The 26642-nt window shown below is 40.0% G+C and overlaps 2 protein-coding genes across 2 annotated transcripts in view; one reads left to right on the forward strand and one right to left on the reverse strand.

The window, feature by feature from the left end:
* col7a1l (collagen type VII alpha 1-like) overlaps window positions 1–26642 on the forward strand; it is a 208364-nt gene that overhangs the window by 25157 nt on the left and 156565 nt on the right. Inside the window, exons 5-6 of the mRNA XM_069907699.1 lie at window positions 2160–2683; window positions 17814–17954. Coding sequence (XP_069763800.1) covers window positions 17864–17954 — 91 coding nt within the window. The 5' untranslated portion in view covers window positions 2160–2683; window positions 17814–17863. The remainder of the gene's footprint in view (window positions 1–2159; window positions 2684–17813; window positions 17955–26642) is intronic.
* The window catches only part of mest (mesoderm specific transcript), a 366224-nt gene continuing 355928 nt past the window's right edge, over window positions 16347–26642 (reverse strand). The window contains exon 22 of the transcript XR_011347788.1: window positions 16347–16459. The gene's annotated coding sequence lies outside the window, so the exon portion shown is untranslated. The remainder of the gene's footprint in view (window positions 16460–26642) is intronic.

Raw genomic sequence — 26642 nt, forward strand, 5'->3', positions numbered from 1 at the left:
GATCCTCAGAGATGTTGACTCCCAGAAATTTGAAGTTCTTGACCTTCTTCACGACTTAGCCCTCGATGAGGACTGGGTCGTGTTCTCCTGACTGCCTTCTGTAGTCCACAATGCATGATCCAAACATCAATACCTCTCTATGTAAAATAAAGTGTTCTCGTTGATCCCCTTTAAAATTTCTTCTCATCTTGAACCTATGCCTTTTTGATTGAGGTATCCATACCACTGAAGAAAGATTCTCTCTATCCGGTCTTTGTCTGTAATAATTCAAGTCACCCCGCTGCCTCATTTGAAAAGCCTGACCTATCAATCATTCCCCTAGAACTAAAGTTCTCTGATCCAGGCAATATCCTGGTGATGCTCCTTTGCACTCCTTCCTATGCAATTATGTCCTAGGTATTGCCAGTAATATGTATACTTGCAGAATGCCATTGTGTACTGGTTGAAGAATTGTCAACCCTTTCTAAATCTTCGCAAAAAATAACAGTAAAAAACAAGCACAAATGGAACTGAGTTGTCTATTCCTTGTGCCCTGGACTGCTCGTGTTTATTAATTATGTTTAGTCCATGATAGGGTGGCCATTCCAAAGGAGGACATAGTCACCCTAGTTTATCACTGACAAAAAGAACATGAGAAGTAGGGTCAAACTCACTGACTTTCTGGTTATAAGACTGGAATTTTTTCAAAACTATTATTCTAAGTTACAATAAGGAGCTCTTCGAAATTAACATCCACATCTATCTCCATAACTCTCCACCTGCCTTGTTTCTTTTATTGACAAAGATTTTGTGTTCTCTATCCAACCAAACACCTGGCCAGAGAAAGACTTCCTGGAATGTTAATTATCCTGATTCTGTTGACCTTTTTGTAATAAGCAGAGAACACAGGAGGGTTACTTTGGGTAATTCTTTCCCAAAGGCACAGGTTTGCATTGACACACAATCACTCATGCATACATCATTAACACACTTCTGTCCAGATCATTTCACACTTCTCCTTTTTCTATTTGACCTATACAATGATTGAATGTTCCTATGGGACTGGTGTGTTTGCTTTGATCTCTCTTCTTCTCTAAAATGCTTTCAGCCAGTAACAGCCTGGGAAAAGCAATTTAATTGGATACAAGAATTTATTTTGTTATAATGTTGTTTAAAGAAGAGGTTTTGATTTTTTAGATTGTTTATAAAACTCTAAAGAGAATCCCAATTATCTCTACAATGGACGTTACTGCTGTGCAGGGGTGCAATCCGCTGCACCAGGTGTTGGAGTGGGGAATGAGGAGTGCTATGGAAACGTGCATGTGTGAGTCATGTGTGTGTGATGTCAGATACATGGAGTTACGTTCTACAGGGAGTCTGGAAAAGTTGAGGGGTCGTGCTCAGGTTCAGTGTTCCTGGAAAGGGGGATACCCTCCAGAACATTTAGAAGACTAGGTGCAGTGACTTACAGACTTCATTCACTCAATCTCAAAGACTATGAGTTGCTAAGTTAAAGACTTTGTATGTTTCCAATGAATACAATTTAAGTAACGTGGGATCTATAGTTACTGTGATTAGTGTAAGTTATAGTCAAATTCTTTGTAGTGTTAAAATCGAGTGAGTGCAATACTTCATCATATTATTAAATTATACAATGCTCTCAATTAGACAACAATATATACAACACAGTGGCCGCCAAGGCCAGATCTAGCAAGACCTCCTTGTCATAATTTTTGGTGAGCTCCAGGGCCTAAAAAATTAGCAATGCACCCCTGCTGCAGTTTAAGTAAAGTGGGCATGCACCTCGATACAATATGCGGCTAATATCCCAAATCAAACTGCTAATCTCTATGATAATTTTGGCCTGTAGCATTAAAAGCAACTGACAATGGAGGATTAGTTAAATTTTGATGTTCAAAGAATGTCTTTAGATGTTTCTCTGCCTTCATTTGATATCTAAATGCGCAGGAGAATATTTCTGGAATAACTTAATGTGTGGAGAAGTTAGTAACGTTTGACAGAAATATTGTTGTCAAAAAAGACAATGAATAAAATGGTTCTGAATTAAAAATTTTAATTAAAAAAAAAAATTATACATACTGCACTGTAACAGGCAAATTCAGACCTATAAGTTCGCGCCACCCAATTTACTTATAACCTGGTACGTTTCTTTTTGAAAGGTGGGAGGAAACTGGAGCCCCAGGAGAAAACCCACACAGACATGAGGAGAGAACGTACAAGTTCCTCTTGCAGAGTGGGATTCAAACCCCAGTCTGGTTCCGACTGCTGACATTGCTACTGGTGCAGACCCGCAAAGAGCCAGGAGCAGAGACACAGTGCTCCCCTGCAGGGTCCGAATGCTGAACTCTGTACTACCTTTAAAAAGCCTGTTAAAGGTGGTTTTATTTAAAATCCTGTGACTGTTGGATCTGGACCTAAGATGGCGGTGCCTATGATCAGCTGCAGCCATGAGGGGTTTCAGACTTCGGGGAACTAGAGGACTGGTGCAGGGCTCCAGAAAACAGTGAGACCACCCTCCCCCCACCTCCCCCCAATCGCCCAGTTTGAGAAGAAGCAGAGGAGACAACTCACGGAACAGTGTCCATGGCAGCAGACCAGTGAGGGGCTCTCCGGCTGAGGAACACACACACAACGGGTTGTTGGTGACCCACGTTGGCTGCAGATGGTTGGAGACTGGCTCGAGGTATTGGAAATAGCTTCCCACATGTTGTGAGATTGATTTTAAAAAACACACACACACACACACACACACACACCCCCTTTATGTATACATAGAGCAATATGTGCTGGGTAATGTGTGCGCACCGTGGTCCACAGACCCTTTATGTATTCATAGAGCAATATGTGCTGGGTAATGTGTGTGCACCATGGTCCACAGACCCTTTATGTATACATGGAGCAATATGTGCTGGGTAATGTGTGTGCACCATGGTCCACAGACCCTTTATGTATACATGGAGCAATATGTGCTGGGTAATGTGTGTGCACCATGGTCCACAGAATCGCTCTTTCAGAGAATGATTGTATGTGGATAGTCAGATGATAATAAATTTGAGCTTGATTTCAAGGTTCTGAAATCTGTCACCACATCCAAATCTGTTCTACATAATGATTTACAGATCACTTGCTAATCTTGAGAAATGAACATTTTCTTTTGCACTATTTAAAGTAACATGATAAGAATTGGACATATCCCAAGCAAAGTAGTGATTGAAAACCCACCCCTTTAACATTAGTTACAGAGACTTCACAAAATGTTATAAAATGAAGGGTCCCTGGCAAATTTACATATGCTGTTAAGACTAACATTAAAAAAAATATTAAATTCACAAGCCAATAGTCACACTGGAGGGTAGAATAATGGAAAAGGGGTGCCTTATCAGAGAATAACAATGAACATAACATAGAACATTACAACATAGACTCTTCAGCCCACGATATTCTGCCAACCCTACTCAACAACTAAACCTTCCCTACCTCATACCCATAACCCTCTATTTTTCCTGTATCCATGTGCTTGAGTCTTTTAAATGTCCCTATTGTCCCACCCTTCACCACCACCCCTGGCATTACATTCCAAACACCCACTTTTCTTTGTGTTTAAAAAAAAAAATCCCTGATGTTTCCCCTAAACTTTCTTCCCTTGTATTGTACAGATGTCCTTTAGTGTTGACTACTCTCACACCAGGAAAAAGGTGTTGAGACAAAATATCTACTGCGATAGGAAAGATAACTTCCTGATATATTAAACCAGCAATTTAAGTCATTTTTTTAAGGCAAATATAAAGGGTCATGGCATGTTGGTTTCGTTTTACAAAAATCAAATTATAGAAAAATTCCTTGTAGAGAAATCACAATTAGCAAAGATTCAGATTTAAAATTCTTATTCTTGTGTAAAAATCATTCATGGCCTCACCCTTTTCTATTTCTGCAACTTCCTACAGTCTCTGAGAGCATCTTCATTCCATCAACTCTGTTTATGCATCCCCTATCATTTTGGTTTTCACGCATCACTGTGCTTGCTAAGCTACCTCATTATCATTATTCAGGTGCCTTGCCATTCGGCACAGGCGATCATGTCTCTCCATCTGTCACGATCTCTGACCCTCCAAATTGTAGTTGTTGCCTCCCTGTTCTCCTTCGCCGAAGCTCCATCTTTGAGCTGAGACCATAGTCCATCTGTAAACCTATATCAGCTTTAGTTCAATTTAAATTTTAGACATACATCACGGTAACAGGCCATTTTGGCCCACAAGTCCGTGCCACCCAATTTACACCCCACTAACCTACACCCCCAATACGTTTTGAATGGTGTAAAAAAACAGGAACCCCTGAAGAAAAGCCACACAGACACAGGGAGATCGTACCAACTCCTTAGGTGCTATAAAGGCATTGTACTAAACGCTACGCCAACTGTGCTGCCCTCAGTTTTAAAATGCTAATCCTTGGTTTTGAATGTCTCCAAGGTCTTACCCTCTTCACCTTTGTAAAATCCTCCAGCTATACAGCTCTCTGAGACTTCTGTGTGCTTCCAATACCAGCCATTTTCTGAATTTAATTGCACTGCCACTGGTGGTCATGGCTTCAGCTACCAATGCCCCAAGCTCAGGAATTCCTTTCAACATTTCAGCCTCAATAGCTCTCCTCATGTAAAATGCTCCTTAATGGCTACATCTTTGATTGCCTGTCCCATTATCTTCCCAGAGTTAGTTTTTTTAAAATTGCCAACCTTCCTTCCTTTGAAGCACCTTTGATATTTTTGCAAAATTAAAGGCACAATAAAAATGGTTCTCATTTCTGCATGGCTTACCTCAGATGTGTCCTCATAAATCCAAGCCTAGTTTATGCAATCAGTCTTTGTAATTCATGTGGCGTCTGGAATCATTCCATGGTGTACATTGCATAGTAATGACTACTTGCATTCCACTGCCATAAACAGCTATTGGCCTTACAGATAAGACCTTATTAATTACTTTATGATTTTAGCTGTTATATGGGAGGAGGGGACAGGAATGGTTGATGGAGAGTGGTATAGCACATGCTGATGCATGTTACAATTAAATATTTTAGTTCACCTCCCTGGGGTGTTTTAGTGCAGACTAATTTTATTGTAAAATCTTACAGCTAAGGACCATGTTGCTTGGGTGATATAACTGGGATCACTCTCCCACAATGTGCAATTTAAAATTATCTCCCTGCTATCACTCCCATTCCCATAAAAATAGTCAAAAGACGCTTTGAAGGGAGTGCAGAGTATTCAAGCAGGCAGCTTCTGCTTAAACATTCCTTCTCTTCCTCAAATAATGACTTTGCCTGTGAGGTAGATTCACATTCCAGATTGAAGTGCAAGTGAAATTGGCTGAGAGGAGGAGAGCTATACATCACCAACAATGCTGTCCCTTAAATACAAACAGTTTGCTGACTGAACTCCTCCCACAAATGGGAGTTCTGACACAACTTCCAACTTCCCACACTTGATCCTCTGTCAAGCCCTATACTTTAGCCACAGACAGCAAAGAAGCTGACATCAAACCCAACTCTCCGTATGTGGCCGAAACTTATTTTCAAACTCCATTTTTTTCCTATTTTACTTCCATCGTTGAGCATAATTAGACATCTCTCAATGATCTTTTCATGTAACCTTCAGATCTGCTATTAATTATCTTGGTTAAGATGCTTATATTCTTGTACATCAAACAGTAATCTCATACATCGAACAGGTAGGTAGCTCGGTGTTTCTTGTGTATTGTAAAGGTTAATCAGTATAAGGTTAAAAACTTATTTTACGTTCATTCCGACTGAAAGGAGAGGCAGTATTATTAACATGTATTGGTTTTAATTCAGAAATGTATTTCTAAATGTATTACTAGATGATAATAAATTACAAAATGTAATAAACTAGACTAATTTAGCACAGGAATCACTTTGTCAAGTGATGCAAGTGGCTGAATCAAATACCGGAGACGAATTCCTGTAACTTGGGATTATTTTTGTTGATATCACCGTCTCAAATTTAGATTTTGATTAAATTGTTCCAGCCGTGGAAACTTTTAACCTAAACTTTGTGCTGAACTTTATGTTTGAGAGGCGCAATTGCCACCACTAAATGAAGGGGGATGTCTATACAGCATATAATGCAGTGACAAGGTATTCAGACACATTATACTAAGCAGTCATTTGGATTAAGGCAAATTGGAATCCATTTAATGTAGATAGCAAAAATGTGGCAACTAAGAATGCTTAGTATTTTCAAGAAATTGCAGTACATGAGGCGGATGCAAGAGGAGTAATTTTCCAAGCTAACAACTGACAATACTGAAGTGAGCACCAATTGATTGATATTTCATCAATCTTTTGTAGTTTGCTTTCCAGGTGTCTATTACTGATAATTGTCTTCTGTGATGTCCTTGCTACAATCTCCTTGGGATAGAACTTGATCTTGTATGATGCGTAAAATGTGTTTTAGCAAATTGACAATCTGTTTGATAACTCCCCTAATTTATTTTATATTTCTGACTCTAGTCCTTAACTTCAACAATGAGGAAGTGTTTTGCAGCCACACTTCTAAGTTTTAAAGTTTAAACAGCATTCAACGATATAGCCCAGATGTTTGTTTTCAGTATAATTAATAGTATCCTAATAATTGGTCATTTTCTTTCTGCTTATGGAATACAGAACATAGAATTATAGCACAGTACAGGCACGATGTTTTTCCGACCTATGTAAACTTTCTCCACAACAATCTAATCTTTCCCTGTCATTATAATATATTTTCAACAAAAAACATCATAAAACTGGTGACCCCTCTATTCAAATAATACTAACTTCATTGCTCGTGTCTAACTTTGTTACAAAACATTTGTGATGTCTCAATGGGCAAAATATATGCTGGGAAATTCATCCCTATCAGTTGACAGACAGAGACAGAATATAACATGCAGTTGCTAACATATTGACTGCTACTGACTGGGCATGAATTTCTACTCATCAGTTTTTAAAGCATTAAACAGCCTGGAAACAGACACCTTGGGCCAACTTCTCCTGCCAACCAAGCTTTCTTCTCAAGATAGTCTCCTTTGCGTGTATTTGGCCCATAGCCCTCGAAACATACTTTCTGCTCTCCTTTCTTTAATCTTTTCTTTGTGGTAGCACTCTCACCTCTGAGAGAATGCTCTTGGGTAGAAAGACAAAATCTCTACTCCAACTCCAATGAAGATTTCAACCAGCATCAGAATGCCTGGTCATTGTGTGACCTTACCACAAACAAATTGTCACTACAGTTTAGAACTACTGAATCAACTATATGCTTGCTTTCATTAAAAAAGTGCTGGATATACTCTGCAAGTCGATCAGTATGCATGGAGAGAGAAATAGTTAACAGGTTGGTGAAATTTAAGTAGAACTCACAGCTACAGAATGCATTTTATTATATCTTGCCTTTTCATTTTATAAAACCAATTCAAGGTTACAATACACCTATCACGCTTTAAATATCAGCCCCATTATTATAAAAGGCATGGGAGTCTGCAACCCATGCCCTGAAAGGATGGAAGAGGCAGATGCACTCATTACATTGATAAAATACATCAATGTGTATTAGAAAAACAATTAACCACAGAATACATACTGATAAGTAAAATAAGGCCAAGTAGTTCCTTTTTGATTCCTAACTACAAGTGCCATGACAAAAGTTTTGTAGTATTCTACGATTCTCTTTGTATACGACAATGTAGTTACAGGTTATATGTGGGAAATGCAGTAGGTGATTTGTGATCATTTATATTAATGGTGTAGATTGAAGAAACATATATTGCCTTGAACGATAGGATGATTTACCTGCTCTTCTTTAATGTTCTTTACAACTTTTTACATCTACCTGACAAAGCACATGGCTCGCTTTGAAGTCTCATCCAACAGATGCCTCCTCTCTCAGTACTGCATGCATCAGCCTCATTTGTATGCTTGCTTCTCTTGACTCTGATCTTGTCGATTCAGAATTAGGAACCTAAGTGAGCCATGGCTGGTACTGTTGGATGAGGTGTTATTTGCATTCAAGCTGTAGGCCAAAAGATTTTTTTCAGGGTAAGCCAAATTGCCCTGCTTGCCTGCTGTATCCAAAAGACTTTTGGAATCTGCCCTGCATTTAGAAAGGCTAAGATTGTGCAGATCAAATGTTGGTTCGTGAATTCTCAGTGATACAAGAGCTGATGGAGTAGTGAAACTAAATCAACCCTCTTCATCAGCACCAGTAACAAGACAGGCGAGGAGGTGGATGCCCATTATTACCAGCCTGCTATTTCCAAGTTTGCCGCAGAAATGTATCAATCGCAACATTGACAATTTTGCAGAACTGGCAGGAATTGACCTTTTGTTAGGAGTTGAGTCTCTTCTCACTTTGCTCTAAATGCCTGATCATTTACAATGGTGAGGGAATAACAAGTCTCTTGGTAACTTGCACTGACAACTTGCATGTTTTTAGTTGGTTAATCATGCAAATGTGACAATTCCAGAGAGTAAATCTTTAGTGTTACAGCTGGAATGTTGGATGTTCCCTTTGTCGTTATTGTATCCAGTGTCCTAAGCCATTTCTTGGCGTCATCTGGAGTGAATGGAATTGGATGAAGAGTGGCTTCTGTACTGGTTGGGACCTTAGGGAAAAAGTTGAGATGGATTATCCACTTGGAAACATTAGGGTTATGAGGTAGGAAGGGTTTTTTTGGTAGGAATATAGAGGTTGGCACAACATTAAAGGCCAAAGGGCCTGTACTGTGCTGTAATGTCCTATGACACTCTGGATGAACAAAGTTGCATTTACTTCAGCTTTACGTTTGACATTTAATACTAATCACGCTATTCTTGAAGATGGGAATGTTCCTGCAGACAACTTCTGCAGCTGTTTACTTGTCCATCTTCATTCCCAACTTAAAACCATGGAGCTGTCTTGTGGGATTGCTTAGCTCTGTCTATTGCAGGCTGATTGTAGGCATCAAGACCTGTGTTAAAGCTTCACCAGGTTGGAACTTCATTTTCATATACTTATGGTGCAGTTCCCACATTCCTCATATAACTAGTTGATCCTTGGCTGGATTTTCACAAGAGAGGAGGTGGATTGTTCTGGAGTAGCAATCTCTCTTGCTGCCAGTAGTTTATGGCATGTCAAACCTATCCTATTTCAAGTTATTACTAATGGCAGCATGGTTAGTATAACAGTTAGCACAATGCTGTTACAGCGCCAGCATCTCGGGTTCGAACCCGACTTCGACTGTAAGGAGTTTATACATTCTCTCCATGTCTGTGTGAGTTTCCTCTGGGTGCTCCAGTTTCCTCCCACCCTTCAAAAACATACAGGACCTCTAAGTTAATTGACTGTAATTGGGCAGATTGGGCAAGGGCCTGTTCCATTGCTGTCTGTCCAAATTTTTTAAAAAATTAAAATGTATTAGATCTGTTCTCAACCACACACCTTTGCATCTGATTACCCTGTATGTTGGATACAGAATCCACCTGTGCTTACCGTGCATTGCAGTCTGAGTTTGATTCGCAGTGTTCATTGTGTGCATGAGACACACACTCCAGCCATGATATTACCTTGTGTGTAAGACACATTCAATGATAATGAATTTATTGTCATTTACAGAATTATACAATCTACATATGCACTGAAATTCATATTTGCTGCAACAGGCAAATACTCATAAAGAAAGACTATGATGGTAAACTAACTGAATACAATTAAGAGGCAATAAATATATAAGATGGATAAATATTCACAATAATCCTTATTCAGCCTGTGTTAGAATAAACAGCTTAGTCTGTGTACACTGTGACTAATTAATGTAAAATTACAATGGCAGTGACTACAATAGTTGGAATAACATTTTGAAGGATTACTGAAAATGTAGTAACAAGAAGTGAGAACTTGGACAAACAGGAAGACAGCTTTAAATGAACAGCACAGGATACTTGTTAGAACTTGCATCTACAATGCTATCAAAGTGAACGTTTGCAGTCGCTGTGATTGTAGTGAAAACACAGAAATGCTGGTGAAACTCAAACTCACCAAATCCCACAGCTACCTTGACAACATCTCCACTCCTTGTCCCCCACAAGGATTCCATTCCTTTCTCGCTATTCCTCTGTCTCTGTTGCATCTGCTCCCAGAACAAGGTTTTCTATGCCAGATCATCAAAGAACGTCCTTCTTCAAAACACATTTCTTCCCCTTCACTACCATCAACTCGGCACTCACCTGCATATCCTCCATTACCTGCATATCTGCCCCAGCCAGCTCTGTCCTCACACGCAACAAAGGCAGGATTACCCTTGTCCTTACCTTTATCCCAACAGTCTCTGCATCCAACATATCATCCTCTACCATGTGATACTATGTGATCCTAGCACCAAAAACTTCTTCCCCTCTCCTACACTCTCTGCCTTTTGCAAGGACCACTCCCTTCCTGACTTCCTCGTCTACTTTTCCCTTCCCACCAATCGCTTCCTTGGCACCTAACCCTGTGACTGCAGTTAGTGCTACACTTGTGCCCACACCTCTTCCCTCCACCATTCGGGGCCCCAAACAGTCCTGCCAAGTGAATTACCACTTCACTTGAGAATCTACAGGGGTCATCTACTGCATCTGGTGCTCCCGTTGTGGTCTCCTCTACATTGGAGAAATTGGATACAGACTGAAAGATCATTTTGTTAAGCACCTTAGCTCTGTCTGTCACAATAGTGGGGATCTCCCAGTGGCAACCCACTTTAATTCTCCACTCCATTCCATTGCTGACATATCTGTCATTAGTCTCGAGCACTGTCAGACTGAGATCTACAATAAATTGGAGGAACAACAGCTTATATTCCATCTGGACACTTTCCAACATTGATGCATTAGCATCAACTTCTCTGAGCTCCATTGCCTGCCAATCATCCATCTATCCCAATTTCTCCTTTCCTTCATCTCTGTCCCTCTCTCTCTTTCCTTTCCTCTCTTTCCTTTCCTCCACATCCGCATTCACAGAACCACCCCCTCCCCCCATCATCTCACCTTTCCTCTCCTGTCCTATCCATGTCCAATTATTACCTTTTGTCTGTTGGTCAGTGCTCCTATCCCTCCTTTCTTTCCTTCTCCCCAGCATTTTAATTCAGGCCTCTGCCAACTTTTTACTCATACCTTGAAGAAAGGCTCAGGCCTAAAACATTGGTTATATATTTTATATAAGGGACTCCCTTTTGCTTTTTTTTTTCCTGTTGCAATACTCATAGTGACCCTTTGTTTGCCATACGACAGACAAAAGTTAAGATATATAATAATACATTTTAATGTATTATTACACAACAATAAAAGGATCCTTGAATCTTTACCTTCTATGGAGGCTACCAGACCTGCTGAGCTCCTCCAACATTTCTGTGTTTTCTCTACAATGTTACATTCATCTTATCCTTTACTCTTCCATTGGCTACTATCAGAAAAAGATTCAGGCAAGTCTCTGTGCAGTGATAGGCAGCCAATAATCCCACTAGTGGGCCATTTTAATGTATTTCAAGTTCCCTGGAAAGAATTCCTGGTGCACCTTTCCAGCTCTGGTGGATTGACACCACTGGAAATACTAACCAGCTATCTCTGTCTCTGCCTTTTAGAGAAGGTATCAGTTGAAAATGGTCAGTTATTTCCTTTCACCTGTTCTCTATTTTTTCCAAGGCCTGGGATTCATAAAAATGTTCTCTTGCTATTTCTGCTTCTTGACACATTTGGTTCCATTTTCCTTATTCAAAGTGCAGACTCATTTAATTAAAAACAGCTTTAGTGTTGAGGTTTTTCTGAAAGCTACCTGGCCCATTCTCGGTAAATTTGGACGTCGGCTGGCAAATTTCTAGTTTTTACTTTTTCCTTTTTTAAAAAATAAAGGATCATCACCTGGCTGCAGGTGATAGATCACGGATAAAAAGAAGGATAGGGATGTGTCATTGTTTCTGCATGGAATGTTTATTGAGAGCATATTTAAAGATTAGATCAAGGAACAAAAAGAAGAAGCCATTCAACATAGTGAAACAGGCTCAACTCATCTGCTGCTAAATGTCTCATTCAATCTTCGTAATCTCGAGGTGACTATGCCAATCATTTTCTCCCATCCTCCTTACATAAGCCTAACATCATTCAAAACTCTTGCCACCTATATTATAATGGTCCATTCACTTACCATTCCCATTCATGCTGATTCACATGGGCTCTTGGAGCAGCAGCATCTTTATTTTAAGTTCTCTTCCAGTCCCTCCATGGCCTCATGGTCTCTCCAGTCCCACAATCTTCTGAGATCATTGCACTCCACTAATTCTGCAATCTTGCACCTCCTGGATTTTAACTGTCCCACTAATGGTGTCATGTCTTCAGATGCTAAGGTTCTAAGCTCTAGAGTTCACTCCCTAAACTACAGAGAAGTCCAGAAATTTGATCTGCTTGGAGATCAGGTTGGTTTGGATTTTCCAGATTCTTGGGCAGTACGTTTAAAATTCAAATTTAAGGAGGAATAAAGAAGAATTAAACAGGTGAATTTTTATTGTTTGTTCAATAGCAAATATAGTATGCTTCTTTGATCAAAACAAGCAGTTTTAAAGAAAAATAAAGTGGATGCTTGTTTCCACTGTGGGTCTGTGGTGCTTACGCATGCATTCTTCTTTGGCTTGGCTTCGCGGACGAAGATTTACGGAGGGGTAAAGTCCACGTCAGCTGCAGGCTCGTTGTGGCTGACAAGTCCGATGCGGGACTGGCAGACATGGTTGCAGCGGTTGCAAGGGAAAATTACACACAAAAACTCGCTAAATTTTAAATGTTTGCATTTTTAAAAAGTCTGGATTCCTGGGTGGTCTGAATTTCTGGCATCCGGATTTTTGGACTTCTACTTTGTGCTGCATTCTCCATACCTTCCATATTTTAAGATGCTTCCTTAAAATCTTATACCTTTGCGTCAAATTTTCTGACAATTAAACACATGAAAGAACATCACGCCATGTCTAATATTAAGGTCATGCATCATCTGAATCAAGGCAGCTAGTTGACCAGATTTTCTTTTTCTATCTTGTTCCACAATTTCTGAAATTCTGCCCGTTGCATACACTCTTACAAAGATATCCAATCTAATTCTTATCCCTATGTCCAACTTCAGTTCAATTACCATCACTGATTCATTTCCCACTGTGTTTGGAAGTGGTCATCTTGAGATCCAAGATGGTAATGGGAAGACAGAAAGAGAAATTTAGAGCTCGCAAGATAAAAGAAAGAGAAGATTAACCCCCCCCCCCCCCACTCCCCACCAATCGAAACAAGAAAAAGTTAAAGAAGAATGGGCAACAAGCTGGAAACAACAAACTCAGAAGGAATAGAAAAAGCAAGAAATGTAAAAGGCTCACCTCATGGTCAGGATGGTGAGGTGAACCTCGGGCCTATCCAGAAGCTGGTGGCAATGGTGGTGGCAGGAACGGATCATTGGGCTGCCCAACTAGAGGAGAGGGTGAGCGAAGGCAGCCTTGGCGTGGCTGTTGCATGAATGGGGCAGCAGGAGCACCGTCAGGCACAAGTGGTGAAGGGGTTAGCATACGGCGGGAGCAACCCAACATGGACGTAGCGGTGGCTGCAGAAGAGATGCCACAGACAACCAGGAAGACGAAACACCTACCTGGTAAGGTCATTTCATCCGGGGGTCAGGAGGAGGCCTCAATCGAAGCAGCATCGGGAGCTCGAGGTCTCGGGCCTGGCAGGCAGAGGGAGCAGCGTGGCAAGGGAGGTGTCGGGCATGGAGGGAAGGATGTGCAGTTGGGAGACATGACATTGGGAAGTGGAGGAAGAATATGGACAAAGGAGATGGACAAATGATAGGAAAAAAAGGAGGCAGTGAGCCAGATTAAAAATATTGGTGATGGGCCAGACTCTAATTAAAGAATGATTGGGCAATTTAACTGAAAGGGTGACAGAAACAGAAGAAAGAATTTAGGGAGTGGAGGAAAGACTGGAAAGAGGGAAAGTGAAATGGATATGTGGGTGAAGGAAAGGGAGAGGATGTGGGAAAAGATGGACTCCCTAGAGAACTATATAGGAGAAATAACATTCAGATAGTGGGGGTGAAGTAGGGTGTGGAGGGAAGAGATTTGGTGGAATTCTTCAAAAAAAGTGGATACCAGAAGTGCTGGAGACGGACAAAATTGTGGGAAAACTGGAAATTGAAAGGGCCCAGCGGTCTCTCACAACCCCCCACCCCCGCCCAGATCCAGATCAACAACACTAATCTGTCCTGGTCAAATGCCTTCGCTACTAGGACAGAGAGTGAATTTGACGGGCATCAGAGAAGGAAAGTGGTGGGGGTGGGTGGGTTCCGGCAGAATATGGAAGAAAGAAAATCCTCCTCCATCTGGACATTAGTGTGCCGCTATTAAGTCTCAGGAAAGAAGTAATAAAAAAATAAGGCAAACAATGACAGAGTTCACCTTCCTTCACCCACCAACTTAAAAAATTTAAAGTCGCGAGGGGAGAATTTTCTTAATGGACGCTGGGGAGGCAATGGGTATGTAAAAGTCATCCTATTGAGAATAATATAAATGGGGGAAAAGGGGAATTAATGGAATGATTAGTTGTTTATATTGTAAAGGATAAGAATATAGATGGGAATGTTTTATTGTTTAAAAATGTGAATGCCAAAGTTAAATAAATAATTAATACGAGCGGATATAGTATTTCTACAGGAGACCCATCTCACAAATCAAGAACACAAAGTTAAAAAGGGGTTGGGTTGGTCAGGTGGTGACAGGAACCCATTGAATCTCATTTCCTATAGGCCAATTTCATTATTGAATATACCTTATAAAATTATAGCAAAGTCATTGGTCAACAGGTTGGCTCAATATTTACTAAAACCCAGAGCAAGTGGGATTTTTTTTTAAAAAAAAAGACAATAAACAGATTACATATGCAGATTACTTAATATAGTGCATCTGGTACAGTCTGGTGTGAACCTGGATGTGGCCATATCCCTGAACGCAGAAAGCCCTTTGACAGACTGCAATGGGTTTTTTTTATTTAAAGTATTGGAGAGATTTGGATAAAGATGCTATATCATAAAGCCTCAAGCCAAAATTATAATGAATGGGCAAATATCCCCAGTGTTGCCACTGGGCAGGTCCAGTAGGCAGGGTTGCCTGCTGTGCCGAGCACTGTTTATATTGGCTATTGAAATGCTGGCAGAAGCCATTCAGCAGGATCCACATATAAAGAGGTTCAGAGAGGGCCAGGAGGAGCACAAAAAGAATTTATTTGCTGATGATGAGCTAATATATTTGGCAGATCTGGTGGGGGAGGGGAGGGTGGGTCATTGGCCAGGATGACATCCACACAAGAGGATTATGGTAAGACCTCAGGATATAAGGTAAAGCTGGTCAAAAGTGAAATCATTCCCTTGACAAAGGGGGGGTGGGGGGGAGGTCAATAGAATATCAACAAGAGAGCCAATTTAAATGGCCACAAGAGGGCATTAAATAGTTGGGGATATTTATCTCCCTGTGCTCTGGAAGATTGAGGAGGACCTTGGTAAATGGAGAACCCTACCCATAACTTTGATGAGAAGGATTAATTGTGTTAAAATGAAAGTGATGCTAATACTGCAATATTTATTTCAGTCCTTGCCCATCCCATTGCCTCAAAGCTTTTTTAAGACATTCAATGAATGTGTCAGGAAGTTCTTGACTTGGGGTTATGAACTGGAAGTTCTGAAATTACCCCCCTCTATGAGGGAGATGGTGCCCCCTCCTGGTCACAAATTGGACTGCACACGATAGGAGAAAAGATAGCAGAAGAGTGGGACACTAAATTGATATCAAGGGAAACAGAAAACTTCATATTAAAATGTAATATAGACATGGAAAAAAAATAAATCAATGTATCAGGCTAAAGGTGGGGTTATCTCCTAAAATGCCTTTGTCCCAGAACAAATTAATACCAATGACTCTGGATAATAAGAAACTGGACATCTGGTGCCGGAAGGGGATCAGGTGCATCGAGGGGTGTTATGAACATGTGTGTACTGCCATATATATTCTAATTTGAAAGGGGAATACATGCAAGTTTATTTCTATGATGTATCTCCTATTCCAAAGTGAGGACTTGAAGCTGGGATTAGATAGGGCAAGGAAAGGTGAGAGTCAGACCTGGGCAAACAATCCATGAGCAGTGCTGGTCAGGCCTGTGTCGGGACAGCATGACAGCAGTCATTAATGCCAAGTACAGGTAGGTGCAATATAATTTCTTGCATAAACTGTACCACACATCACAAAATTACATAAATCCAAAGTAGAAATTTCAGAAATGAATTTTATGAATTTTGGGCTGCTGAGATTTTGGTGTGGAGATTGGAACCTTTATCCATTCAACCTGGCTGTGTATAAAGGTGAGATCCTTCTGGGAGGACCTGGAGGACATCCTGAAAAAAATTACAAAGGTAGATTTTACACAGGATCCGGACTTGTACCTTCTGGGAAACATTAAGGACGTGTGTTTTAAACTGTCCAAGTACCAAATTCAGTTTGAGAAGGTCGCCTTGGCGGTAGCCAGGAAATGTATAGCGGTCACTTGGAAGTCTGACTCCCAATTAAATATTACATGATGAAATATGGAAATGCAGAGTTGTATTCCCCTGGGAAAAAAAAATCATATAATTTAAGAATTCCTTCTTAATATGACACATTTGTTGGGGTATGGCAACCCTATCTGCAACACATTGGTGCACAGATATAAATATACCCTTTCTGAATGAAAGAAAGGCAATAATCCATGCCAGTAGTGGAATGATTCCACCTCACTGACAAAAGGCAAAGGAGGAAAAACCCAACACCCAACCCCAACCAACCAATTTTCCCCTGCAACCGCTGCAATCGTGTCTGCCTGTCCCGCATCGGACTTGTCAGCCACAAACGAGCCTGCAGCTGACGTGGACTTTTTACCCCCTCCATAAATCTTCGTCCGCGAAGCCAAGCCAAAGAAAGAGTGGAATGATTGAGATAAATTAAGAGGGTTGTGGCGCAGATGATGTGCTCTTGTATTTTGTTCCTTATCTTTTTTATTTCAGGTTACTTTGGGTTTTTCTTAATTTTCTTAATTTACCAATAATTGGTTTTTTTTGTGTTTGTTTAATTTGTATAAACTTTGTGGTATTGGGAAGGGGAGAGGGGTAGGGGAAAAAACAGACTCTGTATGTTAAGTCCATTGTTGAGAGAGATTGTATTCTTTGTTTGGATTTGTGTGAGTCTTTGAAAATCAAAATAAAATATTTTTAAAAAAGACATGGTCATCTTTTTTGGCTTCCCAATAAACTCTGTGTGGAAATACATGCTGCATAATCTATGGGAATCTTGTCCTGGTATGTTTTGTGCATAAGCTGCAATTGTTCCTTATTTATCTTTAGCAGCGCTCAATTATTTTCTTTACATTCTCATTAAATGTTACCATTAATTGTATTTTTTTTTGTCATTTTACTCTTGTATGCAGCAAGTATCAATATCCACACTGGTTGGAAAAATATAGCTCTCAATTTAAATTATTTCTTCCTCGGACATGGGATTCACTGACTGGTGCGGAGACAGAAATGGACACAGTACTCCAAATGCAGTCTAACTACAGTTACTGTTGCATTTTCTAGAGTAGCATCTTATGCCTAGGTGCTCTGTGATTAGTAAGTGATTACTTCAGGTGGTATGTGAGTGGAAAAAAAATGTTGAGAACCACAGCTTTATACATTGTGATCTTCTGAGCTTCTGTTTTTCTCCTGCTGATTTCAGCTGATGATTAAGACCAAGGAAATCTTCCAAGTTTGGATCAGAACTTTATCATGAAGCGACAGAGGATGGGAGGACTTCAGGCAATGATCGTTACACTACTGACCACAATTGTGCACTGCAGTATTCACGTACAGCCAGAAGGTATATCTTTCCTTAATAACATAAGAAATTTTGGTGGTCCTATTATTAACCACTTAAAGAAAAGTAGTTGGGCATTTAAAGAACTTACCCACAACATTCAGAGCTCCATTTATTATATCCAGTGCACACTTTAATCCCTGATGTGCTCACTGGTTTCAGACCTCAAGCTCCAAAGTTAAAAACATTGGAGATGGAACAAGCTGCGTGAGTTCCCAGATCCAAAGCCCATCTAACCTATGTCTGCCATCTTGCCCATACCAAGGATCACATCAAGGAGAAGTTATAACAGAAAGGTTGGAATTACTTAGCATCTGCAGAGACAGACACACCATGCACGTTTTAGGATTTAATTTCAACCCTAAATTTATCTCCACCATTGCTGGTAGACCTGTGGAGTATTTCCAGCATCTCTTTTTAATTTCTGATTGTCTGGATGTCTTTTTTTCTCACTTTTTAATACTGGCCATCGAACTTGTCTGCCTCACTAGTTTGTCAACAACGAGGTGAAGGGATTTGTAATAGATCAGCACACAGAAGGCATTTCCTTTATCCATTCATTTCCCTTTCAAAGGTCTGTGAGATATTTGAAGACTTGCAACATTCTTAAGGAATTTCATTATTTACAACTCCTGGGAAAGATTTTTTTTTACTGCACAATGTGTCTTGAATTGCACACTGCTACAGGCACAAGAATGGGCCATTTGTACTGGTATTCATGTTTTTGTTAAAACATGGAGATGCGAAGGAACTCAGCCAGCCTTGTAGTGCCCATAGGAGGTAAAGTTACTGACATTTCGGGTCTGAGCCCTTCCTCAAGGAGTTCTTCCAGTATCTCTGTTTTTACTACAATCACATGTCTGCAGACTTGTTGTGTTTTACTTGTGTTTTTGTTGTACAAGAGCCAGCTAGTTCAATAACATTTTGCTGTTTGATCCCCATACTCATGATATCTATAATGACACTTTTACAATACATTTTACATTGTTTAGCCCTAACCGATTGCATTTATTATACCATTAATTACTAAATTTGGGTAATTACTCTGGACTACTCAAAATGACTGCACCAAACTCAGAACATCTGGGAGATGGCAGAGTGCCGAGTGGAAACCTGGTAGTCATTACAGGTCAGTGAGAGTGAACAGTTCATGACAGCCAACAGAAATGATTCCAGGTTTATCCATTTATTTTATATAGTGTATGAAAAGACTAAAGACATTTATCTTTCTTGGGTTTTTATTTGCTGAAATGGTTGTCAACCCAGTCACTGACCTAAAGGCCAATTTATGATGAAGTTCAAGTTTATTAGAATTGGAATTTCTCGTCATGAACATTTCATGAAATTTGTCGTTTTGAGGCAGCATTACAGATGCAAATATTGCAATATTGTTTAGCTCTAACTGATTGCATTTATTATACCAATAGTTATAAAATAATTATTATCATCTGACTGCACATGTACGACAGGACAGAATTTCTCCAGACCACAGTACACAAACAATGCACAATAATCATGTATATACATAAAGACATAATTTAAAATAAATATGTATGTAATATTTTAGGATGATTGACTTGGTTACAGGATTTGGTTCATCAATCTCTCAGTCTACGGCAAAAAGTTATTTCCCAGCAGTCATACCTGATTTTGATGCCCCTGTGCCTCCTTTCTGATGGTAGTGGGTCAAAGATACTATGTGCTAGATGGAAATGGTTCTCTATAATTCATAGAGGTATATTTAAGCAACACTCCTGGTAAATGTCAGCATTAGAGGAAAGGGAGACTGAGGTGATATTCTTAGCCGTTTTGATGATCCTCTGTATTGACATCTGGTCCGATATTTTGCAGCTACTGTTCCACACGATGATGTAGCCATCAAGACATTCTCAATGGTGCTGCTACAAAAGGTTGTCAAGATGGGAACTGGAACCCTTGCCTTCCTTAGCAAGTATAGGTGGTGCCACACCTATCTAAGTAATGAGAAGATATTTTGGGTCCAGGATAGGTTTCCTTTTATAGTCTCATCAAGGAACTTTGTGGTCTCCACTCTCTTCACTGATGTGTAATACAGAGAGGTCGTCCTGCTGAAGTCTACAATCATCTCCTATTTCTTGTCCATGTTGAGACTTTATGAGTCTTCCAGCCTCCTCTCTGTAAATGATCAGTAATTAACATGATACATTTCTCTATAGCATGTGCATTTGCACATCTTGATCAGATTTAAATTGTTAGGAACTTCATTTCCCCACTAATGATCCAGATGTTCTGAGTTAATTTCAGTTATTTTCAGTAGTCCACAAGCAGACTGCAATTAGTTCGCGTTCAGTAATTAGGATTGAACACCTAAGCTATCACTGGCAATTTTGACCCGTACTCTGGTACATTGTCCAACCCTCCCTGACCTACGCACCACGCAACTGTAATATGGAAAATTGTTTCTGATATTGATATCTTGTACTATCACAAATCCAATTTCTGAGCTCAGTTCTTTGGCATTGGACACAGTTCACATTACAAATTCTGAGCTTGCTGGTAGAGTGAGATAGTGGAGGAAATGCATTGTTTCAAGTCTATACTTCATCTCAGGGACTAATTTTTGTTTGTACTCAGTATTTGATACTTCTCGCGTCAGTGTCCAACAGTGGTGGGCCAGCATTATTGGATTCCAGTTGCCCTGATACCATTTTTTCCTGGTGAAACCTTTCACCGTATTCATCACTGACTGCACCTCGTAGGGAATTCGTCCAAGTACGAATGCAGAAAATGAATTTTCAATGTCATGCTGCTCTTCATGGTTTGTATGTTTGAAGTAGACTTAAAGTATGACAGGAAATCACAAAAATAGGTTATAATGAAAAAAAGGTACACAATAGGAAAATTTTAAGGTGATTTTCGTGATCATAAAATATACCCAAAAGTGTTCAGGAAGTATTGTCCAGTGTAATTAATACCTCTTGACCTGTCTCACCTCCTCTTTACAATTACACTTGAGATGACATGATGATGAGATGAAAGCTTACTGACATATCCATAAATATAATGTATAGATGAACCGAAGTTCTTTCTTGCTGCTGCTAAACAGATAAACAAGATGAAGCAATAGTATAAATTAAATTATGACAATATGCCATGAGACAGAGTAAGAGAAAATAAATATACAAGGATATAAAAATAAATATTCACAGATGCAATTAATGCAAGAAAAAAGCATTTCAATAGCACATAATAATGAAAATCTTAAAGCATTTTCTGTTTTTATTTCAGTTATGCATACAAATCTTTTAGTGATTCTGGCTTTTTACACAGAAAATCCACTTAAGTGGTATGTGATTGACCCGTCTTTAAAGGCAGTTTGAGCCGTTCACACTGAACCAAGAAATCTTTTACATAAGCAAGCCAGCATTCCTGGAGCAAAAGGAGGCAGGACCTGTAGCATTGCAGTGTCAGCGTCCTGTGTGAACCCTTTTAGACAGAAACCGTTGCAAAATGCATCAGCTCTGATACTACCTACTTTGTTTAAGAATGGGTCATTTGGGGAGGTTCAAGAGCACTTTGTAGCTGAGTTAGAAAGTTGTGGATTAGTGTGCTATCTTTTGAATAATTCATTAATCTTAAAGCATAGCTTCCCTCTCACATCTACATAAAAGATTCCACATCACTGTTTGAAGAGACGTCTCAACTGTGTTTGGACCAGTTCCTCCTCTCAATTCACATCACAAGAAGCAGATCACCTGGTTATTCTCTCTACTGTTTGTGTGATCCTGCTCTGTGGAAATTGGCAGCCACATTTCTTTATTGCAACAGTAACTTGAAAGGCTATTTTTGTTTAGATAAACAGCATGGTAACCAGCCATTCTGGCCCATGAGCCCATGCTGCCAAAATCCCCCAATTTACCTTCAGCCCCCATATGTTTTGAAGGGTGGGAAGCAACTAGCACACCAGGATGAAATCCACGCAGACAGAGGGGAAAACATACAAACTCCCTACACACATCACCAGGTTCAAACTCTAGTCACTGGAACTGTAACAGCATCGTACTAACCATGCTGCCCCCAATTTATTGCCTGTAATGTTCTTTGGATCGTCTGACGTTGTGAAAGCCTCTGTGTCATTTACTCCTCCCTTACTAATTTCAGATTGTCTATATAGGAATATATCAAATTTGAAATAAGAATGAACTTGACTAATTTCTTAATCTTATAATTAAAAATGTGCATTCAAATTCTACTCCAAGGATGTGCATACAAAATCTAGACTGACATGCCACATCTTGACTGAAATACAACATCTAGGCTGTCATGCCACTGCAGCGACAATGAAGTGAGTTGAAGAAGATCCCTCATATAAATTTTCTGCACTTTGGAAACAAATGTCTCATTTTCCAATGGATATTCAGGGCTATGATGGCTAGATTTTAAGACAATGGGGGAATGAAAGATCATGGGAAATAGGCAAGAAGTGGAATTGAGGCCAAAGATGAAATATCAGCCATAAACTTATTGATGTTTGAAGCATATTCAAAGGGTTATTTCACCAAATGGTTCTTCAGAGGCTTAATGAAGAAACACATCGTATTATTTATTTTGCCTGCTTTCCAATGAGGAATTTTTGCAAAGGTCTGCCAATGTGCATACCTGGACTATTACTACTGGTATTTACCTATTACAATTCGATTAACTATGTGCAATGAAGGTTTTTTGAAAAAAGGCAAAATGTCAAAGTATCTTCAGGTTTAATAATTTGTGATCTTTAACACGTGGACTTGGAGACAATGGATAATGTGTGTGTTTTGCATAACATTATTGATAAAGACTTAGACAAAAATAAACTGTGTTGAACAGAGGTTTAGGAGCACATAAATCCTCCGCTCAGTCTGTAAGGATACCCTGGAGCTTCCAGGTGTCTGTAACAAAGTATCCATCCCACATTTTTCTCATGCTTCTCCTCTGCTCTGATATACGATTTCAATGAGGTAACTACGTTTGAGGTACATCTACTCTTCTAACTTGGCACATTGCAACCTTGATGGTCTTCCATTTACAGTATTTCAAATAACTGGACAGTTTCTGAGAAAGATCATCAACTGCCAACTTTTCTCTCCAGAGAGGGTGCCTGAAATGCTGAATATTTCAAGCATTTTTCTCTGTTATTTTTGATCTGGCATACTTGCATTTTTCGTTTGGTTTCTATTATTGCTGATTGAAGAGGGCACTGTAGACATTGGAGAGCTTTGATGCATGTCGAGTGGAGGGTAGGAAAATACTGCAGGAAAAAAAAACCTTGAGTAAAAAAGTGAGGTGGGAATATTGTGATTTCAAGTCAAGTTTATTGTCATCTGTTACACAATTACAACCCGACAAGTGATTATCAGTCCTCAATGCAAAACATGCAAACATACAACACAAATACAATACATAGGGAGGACAAATATTTCATCTATACAAATAAATAAATAAATAAATTTTGTTTCAGGGACATTATAGTCTCGGATAGTTAGTGTGAGCAGTTCCTTTGGTCATTTAGCATTCCTCAACCTGGTGGTGTTGGTTCTGATATTCCTGTATCTCTTTCCTGACAGGAGCAGCTGAAAGATGATGTGTGCAGGGTGGAAGGGGTCCTCCATGATTTTGCATTCCCTTTTCAGAAAATGATCCCAGTAGATCATCTCATTGGGGTCGGAATGGGGATTCCAGTGATGCTCTTTGCCACTCTTCTTGTCCTGTGAATTGATCTCTGATTCATTTCTCTGCAGCAACCAGAGAAGCAAGACAGGACACCCTTGATAGAGCTTCTATAGAAGGTTGATATAATGGCAGATGGTAGCTTTGCTCACTTCAGTCTTCTCAGGAAGTGCAGTCATTGTTGTGCTTTCCTGACAAGTGAGGAGATGTTGTGTGTCCACAATAGGTCACCAGTTAAGTGAAGTCCAAGGAACTTGGGGCTGTCCACTCTCTACTAACGAGTTATTGATGTGTAGTGGATGGTGGTCATTTTTGGTCCTCCTGAAGTCCACAATCATTTCCTTTGACTTGTCCATGTTGAGCCCCTCGCACAATTTCATGAAATTTTCCACCTCTTTTCTGTAGAGCAACTCATCATTGTTGCTGATGAGGCCAACATGCTATAGAGAAATAATCTAAGGAGAAATGTACAGGAGAAAAAATACAAGGACAGGCAGCTAACAGACATACTGACTGACAAACCAAGACAGAGCCACAGAAAGATCTATGTGGAAAAAAATAGGGACGTATACCAGCATAGGAGACAGTTAAAACATCTAGTGTGTGTGTGTTTTATGCCATGACGTTCCCTTTAGGTAAGGCAGTATTGATGAAGGCAGGTGTTAAACATGTGACTTGATGGGGCCCCCAAGTATCTGCCTTGGGTTTGAAACAGGTGTTTAAAAAGCTCTCTGGAAATTGTTTATATGGACTCTACCATTTGAGGAAACAGTGAAACTTATACAGGTAAGAAAGAGGTTAAAAAGATTTTTTTTTAATTTCTGAAAAATGAGAATGTAAGAATTAGAAGGGGCAAGAGCCAATGAGATCTTCAAAAGAGTATAATTAGCATGGGACTTGGATTGGAACGGAACTCCACCATCAAGATATCAGACTAGAAACTTGATGGCTCGTTCCCTGTTTGTCAGGCATAAAAATAACACCTTAACATCCAATCTGAGGGATGGAGTTTGGTTGCACACTTAAAAGGGTGAAACAACGGTGCAGTTGTACAACCGCTGGCTCACAGAGTCAGAGATCCTGGTTCAATTCTGACCACCGGTTCTGACTGTGTAGACTTTGCATATTTTCCCTATGACTGTGTTGTTTTCCTCGAGGTGCTTTGCTTTTCTCTCACATTTCAAAACATGTGGATGGGTAGGTTCATTGGCTTCTGTAAATTGCTCCAGAGAATTTGCATGGAGTTGACAAAATTGATGAATTGAAGGGAGAACAGAAACATAACATCGGATCAGTATAAAGGCATGGTTGATGGTCGGTGTGGATTCAAAGGCCAAATAACCTGTTTCTGTGTTGTATCTTCAGATTTATTGTCAGAGTACATATACGACATCACATACAACCCTGAGATTCTTTTCCTGCAGGCCAGGCAGAATTATCTCTTATTGGTAATGCAAAAAAAACTGTACATAACATACACATGTAAACAAATAAAGAAATGTCAACAAATTGTGCAATACAGAGAGAATAATAAAAAAAATCAATGAAGTGCAAAAGTAAGAGTCCCTAAATGAATCTATAGCTTTTTTTCCACGAGCATCCCAGTTAATTAGCCGTGCAGTATTCCAGGATAGGAAGCCATTTATGCTGTTTCCACTGGGCCCTGACTGCTTTTCCACTGAACACAACTCATCCCCAGGGATAGGAGAGTCTACCTTCAACCAGAAACAGGTGACTTTCTGCTGTCCTTTTTCCACTGGTTTAATCAGCACGTTGGCATCAGGTGATGCCGGGGATATGAGTAGGGGTGAGGCCATCAATCCCTGGCATGATTCGACATCATTTATCACTAGAGTGTCAATTGTTTTCTTTTCCACTGAACGCTGTCCCGATTAATTCCCCATTTATTCCTGGGTCAAGGTGCAAGTGGAAAAGGGATTATGATTGAGTTTGTTGTCGTGGAGTCTAACGGTGGAGGGGAAGGAGCTGTTCCTGAACCTGGTGGTGCGAGTCTTGTGGCTCCTGACTCTTTCCTGATGGTAGCAGCGAGGACAGAGTATGTTCTGGGTGGTTGCTGCTGCTCTCTGACAGCAGCGTTTCCTGTAGATGTTCTCAATGGTGGCAAGGGTTTTGTCTGTGGTGTCCTGGGCTATGTCCACTACTTTTGGAGGGCTTTATACAGCACACTTTCCACTGCACATCTCTAGAAATTTGCAGGTTTCCAATGTCATACCAAACTCTGCGAACTCCTGAGGAAGTAGAGGCACTGATGTGCTTTCTTCATGATGCCATTAGAGTGTTGGGTCCAGGAAAGATCCTCTGAGATAGTGACTCCAAAGAACTTAAATTTGCTCTCCCTCTCCACCTCTGATCCCCCAATGATCACTGAATCATATACCTCTGACTTTCACTTCCTCAAGTCAGGAATCAGCTCCTAGGTTTTGCTGATATTAAGTGCAAGGTTGATGTTGGTGCTCTATTTAATTAAGTTTTCATCGCCTTTTTCTATACAACCTAATACCGTGATATCATCGGCAAATTGGTGGGTTGTGTTATTGTTATACCAAGCCACAGTTGTAGGTGTAAAGTGAGTAGAGCAGGGGGCTAAGAAAGCAGCCCTGTGGTGCCCCAGTCTCTATGATATCACAAGTTCAATGCTATTAAATTATTCCAGACTCTTCTGAAGATGTACAATGCACATGCCATAGTTATTTAAATGGTGATTATTCAAATATGGTTGCAACATAACTTGTATGATCCTCTATGATACCGTATCCCTCCCTCCCCATCTTCACCCTGTGCGGCCACATCAGCTGCTAGCTCGTGGCTCTAAGAATCAGGAATAACCGTTCAACAAGATTGTTAAAAACCTTATCCACTCCATATGGATGATTGATAGTTTGTCACAACCTCTAAGTGTTCTGTGACTTTTTTCTCCCATATGTAAGAAGATTTTACTTAGTAAGTTTTTCTGCACACCTTGCTTGTGCCAGGAGGTGAGAAAGG

Source organism: Narcine bancroftii, chromosome 13, assembly GCF_036971445.1.
Source record: "Narcine bancroftii isolate sNarBan1 chromosome 13, sNarBan1.hap1, whole genome shotgun sequence".
NCBI lineage: Eukaryota > Metazoa > Chordata > Chondrichthyes > Torpediniformes > Narcinidae > Narcine > Narcine bancroftii.